The 19527-nt window shown below is 42.7% G+C and overlaps 1 protein-coding gene across 5 annotated transcripts in view; it reads right to left on the reverse strand.

The window, feature by feature from the left end:
* Positions 1 to 19527, reverse strand: part of tle2a (TLE family member 2, transcriptional corepressor a) — a 108942-nt gene that overhangs the window by 51977 nt on the left and 37438 nt on the right. For 4 of the 5 annotated variants that reach the window (XM_088349330.1, XM_088349329.1, XM_088349328.1 and 1 more), the window contains exon 2: positions 12994 to 13154. In XM_088349330.1, the coding sequence (XP_088205456.1) occupies positions 12994 to 13154 (161 nt within the window). Of the gene's footprint in view, positions 1 to 1347; positions 1578 to 12993; positions 13155 to 19527 lie in introns of those variants that run through there. The other variant, XM_088349331.1, reaches the window with a different exon arrangement.

Consider the following 19527-nt stretch of genomic DNA (forward strand, 5'->3'; position numbering starts at 1 on the left):
TTACCGCTTCGCTCACCTTTAACCCCTCCCACCTCACGCCCTTCTTATGTGGCGCTCAGTTTATCAAGGAGAGAACTCGGCGACGCGACATAAGTATATTCTCTTCTGTCACATTTCATCTCAAGTTTGACTTTATTTTACCAAAAGCGAGCGGTTGTTTGTTCGACCTAAACACGGCTAGCTGTGTGTGGTTTCGTGTATTTGTTTTAAAAGCCGTTCGATGGCGCTAGCTAAAGTATGTTGTTATTGTCAGAAGGTAGCTCTTTCACTTTCATTAAAATGAACACAGACCATTTTTTTAACTGTCGTTTCCCAAAACACTTCACAAACACTCATCAAATATCACATTTTCACAGTTTTCATTTTCAATATGTAACCTGTAGTGTTAACAAGCGAAAAAAACTGCGATGGCTGCATGTGGTTGAGAGCGATTAATAAAATCATACTGAATGGTTCGTAGTGGTTTCGCCGCAGTCCTATTCCGTGCACATACAACATATTTTACAGTTGTTTTTATTTTTGTTATAACATGAATTTCACTCTTTCTCTTCCCGTATTCTATATGGTGTACTGTATACAGGGGGGTATACTGTTTCCCGGTATACGTTTTTTGAAGGGGCGCCGCTACTTCGCGGATTTTCAGTTTTCGCGGGTAGTCTTGGTCCCCATTAACCGCAAAAACCGAGGGATTACTGTATCTCCGAGTGTGACAGCCAGTCAAATCCTATCAAAATCTCTCAAGATTAGAGAAATCTTTGTGAGCAAAGGCCTTTACTTTGATTTGTTGGCAAAGCCAGTCAAGAGTGTTAGTTTTCTTCCCGACTACAGTTCAATTAGCATTGAGAATCATAACCCTGGACAAAGTGGCGTTGTAATTCCGAGAATAGGCATTTATCCGTGATACTTGTTAACAGAAAATAAATCTAGTACGCGAAAGTCAAACTGCAATATGGGGAAGGAAAATTGTTCTTTTTTACCGGTTGCTTATTGCTCTTAGAGTTAGTATGTTGGCTTATACAGTGGTTCTCGACCATAATCTGTTCCAGAACCCTGTTCGAAAACCGATTTGGTCGATCATCGAAAATCGTTTTTGCCATTAAAAGTAATGTAAAATCATTTGAATCCGTTCCAACACCCTGAACGCTTACCATGCACGTAAACATGAAGCTAACCCAGGCTAATCGTACGTTCACGTTAGCGTAATCTTTTGTACGGAAGATTACGCTAACATGAACGTGTACAACTAAAAAAATCAGGTCGTTTACACGTCATTTAGCACCCGGGTCTCCACAAAAAGTGGTGAGCGGTTAAAGGATAAAGAAAAGAATTATGAATAGGATTTCTTACCTTTGTGGTGCTCAGCAGAAGCCATGCTGTATGTATAGCAAGATCGGAAACTCGCACACCTTCTTCATATTTTGCTATTATTTCTTTCTTAAATGCAATAGTTGTACGCACTACTCTTCTTTTTTCACCTGTAGCAACTTCTTCCGAGGCATAATTAGGGGCTAAAACACTCCGTTCACCGATATCTAAAGCGAAAGCAAAAAGAAGTGCGCGGTCACATGACAACAGTTCTTCACGAGGGGTGGGGGCAATCTACACCCGTACGCCGCTCAGCATCGTGCCTAGCGTACCGGCGTTCAAACTCCGATCTTTTGAACGAAAAGCGAAGCAAGAATTTCTCGAAATTTTTGGTCGAAAACCGATTTGTTCAAACACCGAGGTTCCACTGTACCTTGATAGAATAAAAAATGCTAAAAGATAGACTTTATCGTCATGTGTGGAGCTAGTCATCCAACCATCCATTATCTGCACCGCTTATCGTCAGTAGGGTCACGGGGGTGCTGGAGCCCGTCCCCTCTATCAGGCGGTGGGCAGGGGATACCCCGAACTGGTCTGTTTCGTCCCTGACTACAATTCAATTAGCATTGAGAATCATAACCCTGGACAAAGTGACCTTGTAATTCCGAGACTACGCATTTATCTGTGAAACTTCCATCCATCCATCCATTATCTGCACCGCTTATCGCCAGTAAGGTCACGGGGGTGCTGGAGCCCATCCCAACTATCTTTGGGCAGGGGACACCCTGAACTGGTTGCCAGCCAGTCGCAGGGCACACAAAGACTCATTCCCACCTAGGGACAATTTGGAACGGCCAATTAACCTAACATGCAAGATTTTGGAATGTGGGAGGAAACCGGAGTGCCCGAAAGAAACCCACGCAAGCACAGGGAGAACATGCAAACTCCACACCGGAGGTTCGATCTTGTGAAAATTAAGTACTACTAATATATATTAAAAAAACTTATTTTTTGGGGTGCAAACTTTAACCCCATTTTCCCATTGTATGTCTACAGCAAAAATACGGACGCTTACGATTTTTCGACTAACGAAATGAAATGATCTGCATTTTCTATAGCGCTTTTCAAGTCAATGACTTCCCAAAGCGCTTTACAATGTGCTCCACATTTCCCAATAGCGGCCTTGCAGCCATGTACCTGCTTATTGGGGGTATTAGGGGTTCAGTGTCTTACCCAAGGACACGACGACATGTAACACGGACGAGCTGGGATTTGAACTGGGATCCCTTGATCCCAAGACGAGCGCTCTACCTCCTGAGCTAGATACGAACATTCTTTCGGGATGTCAAAAAATATCCAGACCATGCTGTAAGTTAGATTTTGTATTGTGCACCTTTTTCCTTGACACTGGAGTACATGGAGGAAACCCATGCAAGCACGGGGAGAACATGCAAACTCCACACAGGATTCAATCTCATGACCTCAACTGTGCCGCCGTGCCACGTGGATCCAATCAAATCCTTATGAGTGCAGGTTTTTACTTTGCATTTGAATTCCGTGCAAGCCAGTCAAGTCTGTCCGTTCCGTCCCTGACTACAGTTGTTGTTGTTGTTGTTGAGACACTAAAGGCGCCTAAGGTAATCCTTAGTATGGCTAGACTCGCTCGTGGGAGGCTCCGTAGTTCTCCGAAGGAGAGGGGGCTGCGACTGTCCTGTGCCGCCAGGCCTGACGGGGTGCGACCCAAGCAAACCAAGCCTCTGAAGTCCTTAGTACGTTCGGACAGGCCGGTGCATGATTTATAGAAGCCCCGTGGGCAGGTAGTAAAGGTGATTGGGGTGTGGTCGCAGCAAATGGTTCGAAAGCACCACTGGCATTTGGACTTGGGGCCAGGGTTGCTCTCGAAGTCGCCCGCCCTAAGAAGAACAGAGAGAGGAGAGTAGAAAAGAGAAAGAGAGGGACAGATAGAAAGAGAGAAAGACAGACAGAGTAAAATGCAAAAAAGGCGAAGAGAGTTAGAGAGGTGGGTAGAGAGTAGAAAAGAGAGGATAGAGAAAATGAGAGACAAGAGTGTAAAGGGGGAAGAGAGAAAAGGAGAGACAAAGAAGGAGAGAGGACCAAGAAAGATAGAAAGAGCAAGTCTGAGTGGATTGAGTTGGATTCGTAAGGCTCCCCCGGGAGAGAGCCCTTCGCAGGACACCACGGGAAGGTTCCTAGTCTTTGTCCTGCCCTGACTACAGTTCAATAAGCATTGAAAATCATAACCCTGGACAGAGGTTTCAGGCACAAAGGCAATCTCCCCACCCCTCTTTCACTTGACATCAATTGTCAAGGTCGCGTGACACACTTCTGCAGAATGCCTGCGTTATAACATCGGTCTAGTATGCCCGCAACCGAGAGTAGGGAGGCTTCGACATGAGTGCTAGCATGTTAGTGGCGGCTGAAGAGCTTCCATGCAGACCACACACACATACCACATTCCCTGCAAACGCGAGTGGAAAGAACTGAGGTCATCAAAGCTCCCTTGCCTCGGTCGGTTGATTACAGGCTGTTTTGTTAACGTACATGAGCTCAGACAAACACACCCCCAAAAAAAAATCGGACCCACCAAAGACTTTAATTAGCCCTTCTCTCCTTTTAGTTTCCTTCTAATCTTCCCGGTCGCTACACACCTAGCGCGCCGGTGGAACCCGGCAAACATTTGTCGTCGCGGCGCACAAACCCGCCACACACGCGGTGTTAGCTCGTCGGTGCTAATCCCTTCCATTCGCTCTCGTTCCCGCTGTCTAATCCAACATCTATCGGAATACGGCTACCGTCTTGGAAGCCAAAATACACAAGTAAGCTCTGCTATTTCCAGGCATCTTCTATTTGTGTGTGCAGATAATTGGGGAGCCCTGCACATGTGTATATTCCAAGCACATGCATAATCAGCCTAGCTGGTGTCTGCAGGCAAACACAGCAGCACTAAAGAAATCCACAAGTGTGTTTTTTTCCTGCATGCGGATTTGTGGTCGAAAGACAATAGCAGAGCATTTTTTTTCACTGAGAATTGTCTTTAGAATCGTTCTCAATTACATTGTAATCAAAGGAATCACAATAATTGCAGTGTGAAACTCTGAAAATAGAACTGAAATTGAAGCTACATTTATATGTCAAGTCAAGTTTATTTGTGACGCCCTAAATCACAAGGAGTCTCAAAGGACTTCACAGACTGTTAGGACACAATCCCCTGATTTAAAACCTACATGAAGGCAAGGAAAAACTAAAAAACATGTCAAGCCAAGTCCTGTTTATTTGTGACGCCCTTAATCACAATGAGTCTCAAAAGGCTGCACAGACCACAGACTATTGCAAACTACTGACTATTATGACACCATCCCCTGATCTAAAACCTACATGAGGGCAAGGAAAAACTCAAAAACATGTCAGATCAAGTCAAGTTATGTTTATTTGTGATACCCTTAATCCCAAGGAGTCTCAAAGGGCTGCACAGACCACAGATTACTGCAAACTACGGACTATTATGACACCAACCCCTGATCTAAAACCTACATAAGGGCAAGGAAAAACTAAAAAACATGTCAAGTCCTGTTTATTTGCGGCGCCCATAATCACAAGGAGTCTCAAAGGGCCGCACAGACAACGGATTTATGCAAACTACAGACTATTATGACACCAACCCCTGATCTAAAACCTACATAAGGGCAATTAAAAACTAAAAACCATGTCAAGTCCTGTTTATTTGTGACGCCCATAATCACAAGGAGTCTCAAAGGGCCGCACAGACCACAGACTATTGCAAACTACTGCCTATTATCACACCATCCCCTGATATAAAACCTACATGAGGGCAAGGGAAAACTCAAAAACCTCAACATGATGGATGGAGTTTGTTGTTTGATTGAAGAAACCTAAAGGGACCGCACATGAGGTCATCCCCCTTCCATTCCATCTTTCAATTTAAGACATTGCTGATCTTTAGCTTTTTGTTTTGCTTATTTAACTTTCTATTTGTTGAGTGTTTTTTGAGATTTTAATAGAATTGAATAATTTCAAGTATTTCCCTGATCATGGAAACACAACATTAAAATGTAAGCATATTCAAGAAGCTTAAGCCCCCGTACGCACCCTGTTTTTACAGCGAGATCGAAAAAATACACAAAAAAGGAAAAATATTTGGAAATAATAAAAAATTTTTACATGACAGCAACGAATTGTTATACGAACAAAACCAGAAATTGGCCAAATCTGTGAAGTCGTCACATTTTTTTTTCAATTACACAATTAATTACTATTTTACATGTTGAAAGAAAAAAGAAACGTTTACAGGCACAAATAAAAGTACTGTATAAATGTTTTTTCCTGGTACAAATAATAACTGTCAAAATAATAAGTGAAAATAGCCAATCAGAATGCAGAACACAATGCACAATGTACAGGGTTGGGTAGGGTTACTTTAACTGGATTACTTTCAATTACTTTTGGATGACTCCAATACCAAATATGCTAATATAAGACAAAAGAAACTAAATATGAATAAAATTATGACTCACAACACGTGGCAAGCTTTCTCTCCTGGCTTTGATCTCTTTGATCTCCGGCAAAACGAACATAAAATGCGACAGAAACAAAATGAAAATAAATCCAAACAGCTTGCCAACATCATTTTTGCCGTTCCATTTATTCCGTTACTCCCCAAGCCTGCACAAAATGTAGTCATTTTATTCATATTTAGTTTCTTTTGTCTTTTATTAGCATATTTGGTATTGGAGTCATACAAAAGTAATTGAAAGTAATCCAGTTAAAGTAACCCTACCCAACCCTGAGTCAATGCATATCAGTAAGGTAGGGAGACTTCAAAAGGTGAACCACTTTATAGCAGGGTTCAACCATAAATATCAGATATTCATCTTTGGGGGAAGAATAGTGTTTTTTGTACTCCTCAAACAAAATAATTTTGGAAACAAATGTATTTTAGTGAAATCCACAAACTGCTATATATAACCATCCATCCATCCATCCGTTATCTGCACCGCTTATCCTCAGTAGGGTCGCGGGGGTGTTGGAGCCCATCCCAGCTTTCTTCAGGCAGTGGAGTCCACAAACTGCGATACATAACCATCCATCCATCCATTATGTGCACCGCTTATCCTCAGTAGGGTCGCGGGGGTGCTGGAGCCCATCCCAGCCTTCTTCAGGGTACACCCTCAACTGGTTGCCAGCCAGTCGCAGGGCACACAGGGACAGACAACTCACCCGCGCATTCATACCTAGGGTCAATTTGGACTGGCCAATGAACCTGACATGCATGTTTTTGGAATGTGGGAAGAAAACCCACGCAAGCACGGGGAGAACATGCAAACTCCACACAGGAGATTCGATCTCATGACCTCAGAACTGTGCCACACACGCGCTAACCACTGCGCCGCCGTGCTGCCGCTATATATAACCAAGTCAAATATATGCAGACGTCAGTTGGGTGTCAAAAGAGATCATACTGACCAGAGAAGTTGTTCCAGTCCTGCCAGAAGGAAAGTCAATAATATTTGACATCAACGTGGCTTTTCAGATATTAATGACAACCTCTATTTTTTTACAGTACACAATTAGGAATATTTAATACATAAATCATAATAGCATAGTAATAGAGCATGTCTTCGGGTGCCAACGTTTTCTCAAGCCTCTGCCCAAACCACTAAATCAATACCAATATGGCGCACTCAAAGGACCACCGTCCATGATTAAAGCGGGTTTTCGGTTTACGGTACAGCCTTGCGGGGTTGCGAATGGCATGTCATCAACTAATTCGCACAGCAGGAAAATTATATGTCGTTTCAATCATAGCTAAAAAGTATTTTGTTCAAATATAATGTCAGTGTCTGAAACTCATGTCAAAAAGTTAGCGGATACCAAAGCAGACATGTCAAGAAACGGAAAGGGAAGCAGGAAGTCGGAACTCATTTGCGTAGCCGATCTGTCACTTAGCCTAGATGGTAGTGTGCCCGCTTTGAGACTGGGAGGTCGCTGGTTCGCGCCTCGGCCGAGACATACCTAATTGGTATAATGGCGGCGCCCTCTGTTGGCTGCGGCTGCATCGACTCGCTACAACGGGTCAGGTGTATCGACATTTCGTTCTGTGTACATTGTTACAAAGAATGACAATACAAAGGAAATTATTATTATTATTAATTGAGAAATAAAAGTTGTCCAACACACAAACGGACCAAAAACAAAACAAAGCAGGTTCAAAGGCAGGCAAAATTACAATCTAGGCATTACTCAGATCAAACAGGCATGAACAGGTCTTCAACAAGGTAAAGCAATACTCGCAACGGGCAGTCCCAAAAGGAGCGTTTAAGTACTCCAAAAGCAATCAGTCCAATGCGTCTCAGCCGGTGTCAAGGGGCGGGGCCAGCTGGGCGCCATGACAACCGTGCAGTACATGACAAGACAACTCTGAAAATTTGCCTGCCCAGCCATAAGGTTGCCTGCCCCATTTTTTACAACTTGAAACACAATAAGACGACTCATTGTAAAAAACCTGTTGTTGCAAAGTTAAGGATTGATCATCAGAATATATAACAGAACAACACTTTAAAATGAAGTTTATCATAAATCTACTTATAACATTCATTGCATGAATAGGACATGGCGGTTTTCCATCTGCCATCAGTATAAACCTGTATTTACTCATCTTCATTCATGCAATATTTGCTCCAAGCCACGTGAACTCCTCTTTCCACAATGCTTTTAATGTACGTTTACGTTTTGTAGCGTCATCAATTTTGTTAAGCTTCTTTTGAATCTTTCTTCTGGGGCTAAGGTTTTGAGAAAAACGAGCTGCAGGTTGAAATGTGTCCGCTTGGTGTTGCCAAAGCCAGGTACCTCGAACAAAGAAGCTTTACTTGTATTTATTTTTCTCTCTCTGTTCCTCCCTATTTCTCTCACTTTATATCTCTCACTCTCACTCTCTCTTTCACTCTCACTCGCTCATCTTTCTCTCTTTTTCTCTTTCTTGCTTTTTTTTCTCTTTCTCTCTCTTTGCTCCTCTCTCTCTCTTGCTTTTTGCTTTCTCTCACTTGTTTTTCGCTCTCTCTTTTCTCTCTTTCTTTCTCTCAGTTGCCTCTCTCTCTCTCGCTCTCGCGTTCCCCTTCTCTCTTTCTCTCTCTCTCTCTCACTCCCACTCTCTTACTCTCACTCTCAGTCTCTTCCTCTCACTCGCTCATCTTTCTCTTTTTCTCTCTCTTGCTTTTTTCTCTCTCTCTCCTTGCTTCCCTCTCTCTCTCTCTCTCTCTCTCTCTGTCTCTCTCTCTCTCTTGCTTTTTGCTTTCTCTCTCTCTCTCGCTTTTCTCTCTTTCTTTCTCTCGGTTGCCTCTCTCGCGTTCGCGTTCCCCTTCTCTCTTTCTCTCGCTCTCTCTCAGTCTCTCTCTTACTCTCACTCTCACGCTCGCCTTGCTTTTTTCTCTCTCTCTCTCCTTCCTTTTATCTCTTTTGCTTTTTGCTTTCTCCTCTTCTTTCCACCATGCTTTTAATGTACGTTTACATTTCGTAGCGTCATATATTTTGTCAGCTTCTTTTGAACCTTTCTTCTGGGGCTGAAATTTTTCCTTGATTTCTAACCACTTATCCATTTTTTCTTGTGTTCTTGCACGACCTTATAACGCTCGGAAACGTCCAGAAGCACAAAGTTATTCGATGCAGGCTTCTGATTGGCTACCGAGTATGCAAATTGCCAAACAAACAGAAATTTCCAACCGAACGAGGATTTTGAAATCAGAATAAAGCAAACGTTTGATTTGAAAAAAAATCTTTAGCTTTTTTTTTTCTTGAAAAAGTTGTCGTCCACCTGGGCGGAGACGTTTTATAAGTTGTACGCCCGACGTAAAAAATGCACGCAGACGTTACTTCAGACACTGATTATGTTTACCGTAATTGTGAGGTAATGATACACAACGGCAACTTCCGACTCGAAATTCAGATTGTCGGAAAACGAACAAAGCTTCCTGGTAAACAAAGAGACTACTTTGTTTGTAAAAATGATTTCTATACATAAAGAGAAGGACGTCAAAATGATGAAAACCCCGCGTTTCATCGCTAGCTCATCAGCCAGCCAAAGAAACAGGTTCCTAGCCACCTGCCAGATTAAACAACCGATCCATCATCGTAAGGAATTTGCCCGTCGACCGCAAATATGCTTCAAGTCGGACCGGCTTTCGATTTTTTTTCCCTGTTTGCGCATTTTCCTGGAAAACCTGCTTAAAATGGAACGGGCATCTCGCTCTTCTATTCAATGATTGTGTATTTAGCGAGGCGTGCTTGTTTTGCAACACAAGAGGGAGGGTGCTGAAACGCTGCCAGGAGAGCAATCAACGCTGGTGACTCACTCCTCCAAGAAGGCCTTGATTTGCCAAGATCAATCCGACGGGTGCTTCGCGCATTCCCGGCAAATATTTTTTCTACTTGACATAAAAGACGTGGCCCTAACCTGAACTGCCGGCTCTGTTTGTCTGAGTAAATATTATTCCGACGTTCACCAAAGAGAGTACGCACGACCGAGTGACAATATTTGTGAAAACTGGGGAGTAAAAATCCACACAGGGAGAAGTCTATCCATCCATCCATCCATTATCTGCACCGCTTATCCTCAGTAGGGTCGCGGGGGTGCTGGAGCCCATCCCAGGCACACAGGGACAGACAATTCGCTCGCTCATTCACACCTAGCGACAATTTAGACCGGCCAATTAACCTGACCGCCATGTTTTTGAAATGTGGGAGGACACCGGAGTACATGGAGGAAACCCACGCAAGCACGGGGAGAATATGCAAACTCCACACAGGATTCAATCTTTTTTTTGCACTATGATGACTATGATGACTTTTTGCACTATGATGACTTTGCACCAAATGCAATATTGCACAACCGTTACAATACCAACGTTATCACGACAACCCTGTATGTAACATCCCACATGCCGACATTTCTTGTGTAAATACCATGTAAATTATAACTATAGCCTTATCCCCCTTGTCTTATAACATTATCTTCTCTGTTCCTTTATCTTCTTGCTCATACCTCACTATGAATGTGTAAAACTGGAGTGTCATGCCCAATTTCGTTGTCACAATATGTTAGCCCATTTGTAGCAATGACAATAAAGGTATATTCTATTCTATTCTATATTCTAATCTCATGACCTCAGAACTGTGCCACCGTGCCATGCCACGTGGATCCAGTCAAATCCTTGTGAGTGCAGGGACCATTTGGACCGGCCAATTCACCTAACATGCATGTCTTTGGAACCTCCTGTGTGTAGTTTGCATGTTCTACCCGTGCTTCCATGGGTTTCGTCCGGGCACTCCTGTTTCCTCCCAGATTCCAAAGACAGGGAGAAGTCTTCTACGAAATACAGTAGACCCACAGGATACGCCGTCCCCACCTTATAACATATTTACATCACAGAGTGGAATAAGAATTTTGGGACGCGGCACAGTTCTGAGGTCATGAGATCGAACCTCCTGTGTGGAGTTTGCATGTTCTCCCCGTGCTTGCGTGGGTTTCCTCCGGGCACTCTGGTTTCCTCCCACATTCCAAAAACATGCATGTCAGGTTCATTGGCAACCAGTTAAGGGTGTTCCCTGCCCACTGCCCGAAGATAGCTGAGATGGGCTCCATCCTCCCCGCGACCCTACTGAGGATAAGCGGTGCAGATAATGGATGGATAGTAATGAGCAGAACCATCAACTACAGATGTTAACTAAATCCATATTATTTTCGGTCCCTACTAAAAGCATGTTTTGTTACTTTCCTTTAGATTGCTCATTACATGAAACTGCATCTTCAGCAGTTTTGTCTATTCCAATCCATCAATACTTATTGATCAATCGATTGGCTACTAGACCATTAGGGCCGTTCTGGGGACAGATCCTAAAAGCCCTCATTCTCACAGGATCTTTACGCCATGGAAAAAAAACAAAGACAGCTGCAGAAGAACAGTCCGCCTCACATGCAAGGTTCAGAGGGAGGCTGCAGTAGCCACAGGGGTTAGAGGACTGTAGATGGGAGGGTGTACAAAAGAAGTTTGAAGTGGGGCAGAAAATAAAAAAAAAAGGCCGGGCGGGGATGGGATGCTGGCCAACAAAATCAAAGCAGGATGAGAGGAGGATAAGAATGGGGGAGGAAAAAGGGGGTATATGAAGGTGTGCCAAGTGGAGGGGGGTGTAACAGCTAAGCCAAAATCCCTCATTCAAAGTCCCCGGCGGACAAAACATCCAATAACCTACAAAAAGTCAAATTACCTTTTTGTGTGTGCCGACACTATTTCAGTGCGGCTGCAGCGATTAGTCGACAAAAAAAACACAATAGAAATAGTCGACAATGAATTAATTAATTAATGATTACATTATAAAATAAAAACAGGACAAAAACAATGACTCAACAACAAAAATAATTTTAACAAAACGTGTTCGAAAAGGGATAGTAACAACAGTAGCAATAATAACAGTTATGATGTAATAATAGTCACAATAACGACAAGGTTAACTATAGTTGTAAATGCAGTATTTCCAATCTCTAGTATCACTCATACCCCATTTTCTTCATCTCCGTATTCTCCCAGTCATGTTTTTTGTATTTAAATTTGAACACGTGAATAGTCGGGACATTGGTTGATCTCGTCTTGTAAATTGTTCCAAAGTTTGACTCCACACACAGACACACACATACTTTTCCTGGTGGTTCTCACCTCTGGGATTATGAATTCACTACAGCCCCTTACGTTAAAATTTCCTTCTTTCCGAATAAATAATTTATGGATGTTTTCTGGCACTGAATTCTATTGTTGACTATTATCACCGGACATGTTTTTCCAACAGAGTGAGGCATCTCTGCATGAATATAATTTTTGCTGAGAGTGGCTAATGTGCAACAGCGTCTATGGAGCGGTAATATAAACATATAGAAATGGTGGTGTCAACATCAGGTAAGTCACTCTAGATACAGCCATTAAAAAGACTGTTTGGAAAGCAGACCTTGCGTATCATGGCAGTAGCTTGGTGACACATGAATATTTAAAGAGCATATAGGGACAGTTGAACGAAACAGAGAGGACTCGCCATGGTAAGATTCAAGTAACATTCAAAGCAACCCTTTTCTCCCACTCTCTGTCTCTCTCTCTTTCACTCTCCGTGTCTTTCTTTTTCTCTTCCTTTGTTGCTCTTTGTCTTTCTCTCTGTGTCTTTTTAACTTATTTTGCTCTAATTTCCTTTTTTCCTTTTCTGTCTTTCCTCTTTCTCTCCTTCTGTCTTTCTATTTCTCTTTGGATTTCTTTCTTCCTCTCCCTTTCTTTCCCCCTCTCTTATGACTACTCTTTTTATCTCTTTTGTTTCTCACACTCTCTCTCTCTTTCCTTGTCCTGCCCTCTCTCCTTTTCCCTACCTCTTTCTCTTATTTCTTTATCTCTCTTCTTCTTTCTCTTTAATCTACTAGTCCGGCCCCCGACAAAATGTGTCGTGTGGCCCCCCGAGTTAAAATAAGTTTGACACCCCTGCTTTAAATGAACACATACACAAACAGTTTTAAAGTACAAATTGATGTGGTCATGAGCAGGCTCTAGTGGTAACCTCTGGGACTGCTCATTTCATATAAAAATTCTTGTTTTTAGAGGTACCACTGTACATGTAAAATTTCACCTGTGATACTGCGTCTGCAGGAACTGGAACTCTTCCTTGATGCGGTCCAAAGTCTCGGGGTACGTCAGTTTCAGCGACTGGGGGGTCCCCGATGCCGCGGCAGCTGCCGCCGCTGCCGCCACCACTGATGCGGAGGACCCCGGGGGTGGCTGAAGAGGTGCCTGCGGAAAACGGAGACATTAACATGCGACACGGACTCGGAAAGAGATGGCAAAGAGGCATGATGGGGGCAACCGCAAGGCGGGTGGCAAGGCCGTCTGTTCCAGAGTGTGATGGGCCAATGCTGCCAGATGTGAATGGGTCACAAAGACTGGAGAAAGGGTAAGGGGGTGAGGGGCGCTTGAGATTCTTAGCCAAATGAGCACTCATTGTTTCATTGCAGGTCCCAAAAAAGGGTGAACGAGAAAAAAAAAAGACAGGCATTGCGGGTGGGGAGAGAGGACCCCATAAAGCTGAAGAGGCTTTGGAAGTCTTTTGGCTCGCTTCCCTGCAGGGTCCGGAGCAATTAGGAGGCTACAAGCATAAGTGTAATGCTGGGGGACAAGCGGACAAAAGAAGGCTGAGCGCCGGACTGCCAAGGTAGCGAGGGTAGGGCGCGGCGGGGGCTCCCCCGTCTGTCTGTCTATCTGACTTTGTGTCAACATCACAGAGCTTCTCTAACCCGCGGGGACGGAGAGTTCTCAAGCTACCGTGCGGGGAGAGCTACAGCAAAGTTAGCACTCCACTATTTAAAGAAGAAGAATAGAATTTACTTTTATTGTCATTCTTGTGCCCATGGACACAGGACAAAATGTCAATACACCTGACCTGACAGTTCAACTGTAGCGAGCCGGTGCAGCCGCAGCCAAAGAGGGCGCCGCCATTTTAGACCCAACTGCTGTGTTGGGAGTCATTAGGTGAGCAAACCCCCCAATTCCAACCCTTAATGCCGAGCGCCAAGCAGGGAGGCAATGAGTACCAATGTCTTAGGGCTTGAACCAGCGACCTCTCAGTCTCGCAGCGGGTAGATAATTCAACTGGAGGAATGTGGTCAGGTTCTTTATTACCCACAAAAATAAGAAGGTTTTTTTGGGGGCTTTTGCAACCATACTGGAAAGCATCATGAGAGGTAGATGACCACATGCATATATTTTGTCTTTCTAAGAGATCACAGGATAACTGCAGTGTTCTGGTTTTCCCGCGTCCCTGCGTCCTAGACGCATCATTTTTGCTAGGGACGTATCGTCTCAAATCAACGTGCGTCCCCGGGACGCAACTTTTTTGACACAAAATTGTCATTATTACCCGATTACATTTTTTTTTTTTAAAAACAAAGATTTACACTATTGGCTAAAGTTATTCGGAGGTCAAGGGGCGGATCCTTTTTATCATTTACAGGCTGGCATTGGCTGAAGCGGCAAAACAAAGCCTGCAATTGGCCGAAAAAGATGAATGCGTATAGCACGTGGTTGACTGCATACAGAAAGCATTTTTTTACTATTCCGTATTTGTAAATATTTCATTCTCCTGGATTTACTAAACTCACGGATATAAGAGGACCATGGCTGCACATTATTATTGAACACAACGACTTCAGTAAGCTACTCTGGCTATATATTTTCCCTGTATCTTGTTTCAGACTGAACTCGATGTTTCTGTGATAAGCGGTGCAGATAATGGATGGAATGGAGTGTCTATTTTTAAATTAAACTCAATTCCAAGTGTTTATTGTCATATGCACAGTAAAGTTGCTAGTGAAAAAGAAAATAGAAATTAAGGAATGGTTGGCATTTCTTGAATCCCAAGACTTTAACCTTCCGAATGATATTTGGAACGATGCATTTGAGTGACATCGTACGGACACCGCATGCGCACGTGTTCTCGACACGTATTTGCCTCTTTGCAAGCTTTGGGAATGTTAAGGGGGTAATCAGTTGGACTGAACTATCTGACTGTTTTGTCCACGTTCCCATTGTAGCGCCTTATAATCCGGTGCGTCTTATGTATGTCAAATATAGGACCAAAAACTATTTTTTCGGGGTGCGCCCTATAACCCGGTGCGCCTTATAGTGCGGAAAATACGGTAATACAAGAGACCCAAATCATGGACAAATTTGGAGAGCTCAGAGGAAAACCCACACTCATATACAAACTCCGCAAGAGGAGGCTGCGGTAGCTGGAATTAAACCCTAGACCTTCGCACCGTGGAACACAATACCAACATAAAATGGACTATTTATTTATTTAATGTCCTCCAAAAACACCAAAGAGTTGTTTTCCTGGTTGTGCTCTTATGTGTTTTTTATATCTTTCAGGACAATTCCCTGTTTTCTCCATTCCACAACAAACGACTCTGGTACCATGACAACAAATGGTGTAATTATGCGCTAAAACCGGTCGCCTTTTCATACGTCATCTATATTGCTGCCGCAAGTCAGATTTAATACCCATAGCACTCAATGTTTTGCGTTGGTGGTCAGCGATCATTTATGACTAATCCAAAAAAATGCAAAAATACGGTGCAAAAATATGTTGCGCGTTTGATAAGTTTATTCCGTTTATACTATTGGACAAATGCAAACGATGGGATGCCAGTTTGTCAAAGTGGCCGTTATGGATGTGAAATCTCTCAGAAATTCAGTCTAGTGAAAATAACTTGTTTTGATATTCCTAAATACAAAAACAATCTTTCTCACACACACACACACACACATGAAACAACGTTTCAATAATCAGTCTAATTATATCTCTTGTACGTTTATCAATCTTAAATTCTTTTATTGTGAAGTCGTGCTCATGTGTGTGGTGTTTCCACTGACGCATAATAAACCACGCCCGCCCTGGGGGCGTTCTCGTTTTCTCTTTCAACCAACATGGAAGCTGCGAGTACTTTTGCTCCTGGTATCACGATTTAGTTTTTAACAATATACGTATTTTATCTGTGTAAATACAGCCACCAAAGAGTCTTAATAATGACTATCTCTGACAGAGTTCCTTATTTTGACTCACTGTTTGTTTTTTTGACTATTGCATCATTGTTGCTATCGGCCAATCATGTTGCTGTTCTTTGACCCACACACCCTTTAGGGCTGATCTGTTTTCGTAACCTTGAAGATTTAACATAGAGAGGGGACTCGGAGAAGGGCTTTAGGAAGAGATGGAATTTTCTTATCCGAGTGGCCATTACCTAGTATCTCTTAGCAAGGTCAAAATCCATTGATGTCTTCTTACCTTATTCTGTGTTTCTACTAAAGTTTTACATTATTAGCGTTATACACGAATAAATATAGTAAACTGCTAGTATTATATTGTTGTTTTACCGCTGTTGAGGGTTAGTTTAGCCCTTTTGGGGATTTATTTTACACCGATATGGTGTTACTCCAACACTGCACGACGTGGACGATCGAAACCAGGAGTCACCAAACCTTTTGAGGCCGAGTGATACTCATTTCTTACGGATTAGTGCAAAAGACCACTAGTTTGATAAGCATTTCTGAAGTAACAAGTTATCATGCTATTAACATGTTATTATTTTGTTATTGCCAGGTTTTTATGATTAGAAGTAGGGTTAAAGTAGGTCCAGCTAACCAATAAAACATCTGCTTTGTATAAGGGCATACTGTGATTTACATACTGCATATATAAGCTAGTTTTAAAAATAATTTCGAAAGAATTGATCATGTATTTGAAGACGGTGTGTAGCTTACTACCAATGGATCAGCACATTGGTGATCTCTGATCTAAACTCTTCTGATATTTGAAAAAAGAAAGACTGAAAAGTGTCATGGGTCTGATCATTTAACATTGCTGTATTATTATTATAATGCTGGCCAATTTGTTATTTGCCTAGGATAAATACAATTTCTTGTAAAACTGAGATTACCGTATTTTCCGCACTATAAGGCGCACCTAAAAGTCTTACATTTTTTCAAAAGCTGACCATGCGCCTTATAATACAGTGCGCCTTATATATGGCTCAATATTAAATCGCAAGGTCTCGCAACTTACGCAACAGCCGCCGACTCGATTTTCCCCCGAACGTAGAGTAGTCCGCGGTGTATGCTGGGATTTATATACCGGCGTTTCATTAGCTAACCAATGTGTCAATCATCATTTGAATTGTTCGCTATTGGCTGAAGTTATTCGGAGCCTCTGATAGGCTAGAGGGCCAAAACAAACCCTGCAATTGGCCGAAAAAGATGCGTCAATCATCCGTTAACTCGATCTCTATTGGCTGAAGTTATTCGGAGCCTCGGATAGGCTTAGAGGGCCAAAACAAACCCTGCAATTGGCCGAAAAAGATGACTGAATAGCAAGCTTGCTAAACTACGCCATAAAGAAACATGTTTCATTAGTCTGTATTTGTAAATATTTGACTCTCCTGGATTTACTACACTCACGGTTGTAAGAAGACCATGATTGCGTATCATTATTGAACGTGAGAACTTAGGTGAGCTATGCGGCTTTATATTTTCCCGGTATCTTGTTTTAGAACGATCTTGATGTTGCTGTGATGAGTTGAGTGAATTCAACTCAATTCCAAGTGTTTATTGTCAGATGCACAGTAAAGTTGCGAGCGAAAAAGAAAATAGAAACTAAGGAATGGTTGGCATTTCTTGAATCCCAAGACTTTAACCTTCTGAATGATATTTGAAACGATGCATTTGAGTGACATCGTACGGACACCGCATCGGCACGTGTCTACGACACGTATTTGCTTCTTTGCAAGCTTTGGGAATGATAAGGGGGTAATCAGTTGGACTGAATCATCTGTTTTGTCGACGTTCCCATCGTAGCGCCTTATAATTCGGTGCGCCTTATCTATGGAAGATATAGGACCAAAAACTATTTTTTGGGGGTGCGCCCTATAACCCGGTGCGCCCTATAGTGCGGAAAACACGGTATTCAGAATTCAAAAGAACTTTTCCTTAATTGGTTGAAAAGTATTATAACATCACATTCTTTTTAATTATCATTGATCATTTTATGATAAATGCTTTGTTTCACTCAAGGCTAACACATTAACCTTCCTTTTAATCGTCATCCTTCCTCCTTCTTCCACTCAGTCGCTTTACTTCCACATCCTCTCACATTTAGTGACCCTATAACTAGGGTTTGCGAGACCTTTCGGTCTCCCGCCCCCTTTCTTTGCCTTGCTGTAGAAGACAGCAGGAAGGAAGGAGACCGCCATTGACGTGGATGGATGGTGTTTTGAGTGCACTGCAGGAAAGATGTCTAAATAGGAAGCTCGAGCTCTTGTTGGTAATAGGAATGAGTAGAGAGGTGTTGTAAAAGGATAGTGGGGTGTGTGGACGCGTTCTAAGGGATGGGCAGGGAACCCCTAAGATGCGGCAGGGGTAAACCAGTGAAAGTTGTCAAACAGAAGAGTGTGTTGTGTCACCCTGACCCGAGTGACACGGCCGCTTTCTTGTGTCCCATTTCATCTGGAGGGACGAAAGAATGACCGACTTAGGTGTCGAGGTGCCTAACTTGTTTGGGTGTTTGGGCATTTGGGTCGGCCATGATCCAAAAATGTTTTTGGGAGTTTTTTGCAATTTTTTCCCCCTTTTTTATTTCCTTTGTTATTGTATGTGTTTGTCTTGCTGTCGGTCACCCCTCTTGAGGGATATGAACAAGATAGATCGATTATGATAAATTCTATGCTTCTCCACTAGCCTCAACATAAAACATATTTTTGAATTCGTGCTTACAAACTTCGGCTTCAAACTAAACATCAATTGGTTGTAAAAATAAATATATTCCACCCAAATGCCTGCAAAATTCATCCTTCAACGTAGATGAATCCCAAAATCATTTTGTCTCAATCCCTGTGATGCCACACACCGTCCCTATGTTTTTCCTCTCACGTTTATCTTGAAGGTCACTCACTTTAGCGCTTTTATCCGCTATGCCGGCCCCGCCCACCCTGCAGGCATTTGTTCAACGTACTTAGCGTCCTTATGAAACATGAATCATCGAGTCGGCGTGTTTGTCCAGTCGCATGAAGAGATCTTTGTGAGGATCCCTGGAAAATTTCTCCCACATGTGGCCAACAGGAACACTCTAACCCACATGTGTCAAACTCCCGGCCCACGGGCCACGTCCGGCCCGCCGTGTAATCATATCCGGCCCGCAAGACCATTTTACATTATTGTTATTAATGGCCCGTCAATATGAACACGCCATCTTATCCCTGGATATCATATTCTGACGTTTTAGTCTCTGTACCTATTCCTTCATTTATGACGTATACTATACTATATACCAGGGGTCGGGAACCTATGGCTCGCGAGCCATATATGGCTCTTTCTATGAGTACCTATGGCTCAGAGACAAATTTAAATGCATGCAAATTTTCTCCATCTCGTTCAAAACTTGAGCCATTAATCATGTTCAAAGCCAAACCAAAGCGAAATTACAAAGCAGTACTTTTCAGAATATATAGGGCACGTTTTCACTACAATTTACAGTCAGGGTGTCATTCGTTTTGGCTGTACAACGCTAAAGAATCCTTTATATAAAATCTCACTATATAACCTGTGTTCAGTGTTCAGA

This window comes from Urocampus carinirostris, chromosome 12 (genome assembly GCF_059441175.1).
Source record: "Urocampus carinirostris isolate Australia breed hairy pipefish chromosome 12, RoL_Ucar_1.0, whole genome shotgun sequence".
Classification (NCBI taxonomy): domain Eukaryota; kingdom Metazoa; phylum Chordata; class Actinopteri; order Syngnathiformes; family Syngnathidae; genus Urocampus; species Urocampus carinirostris.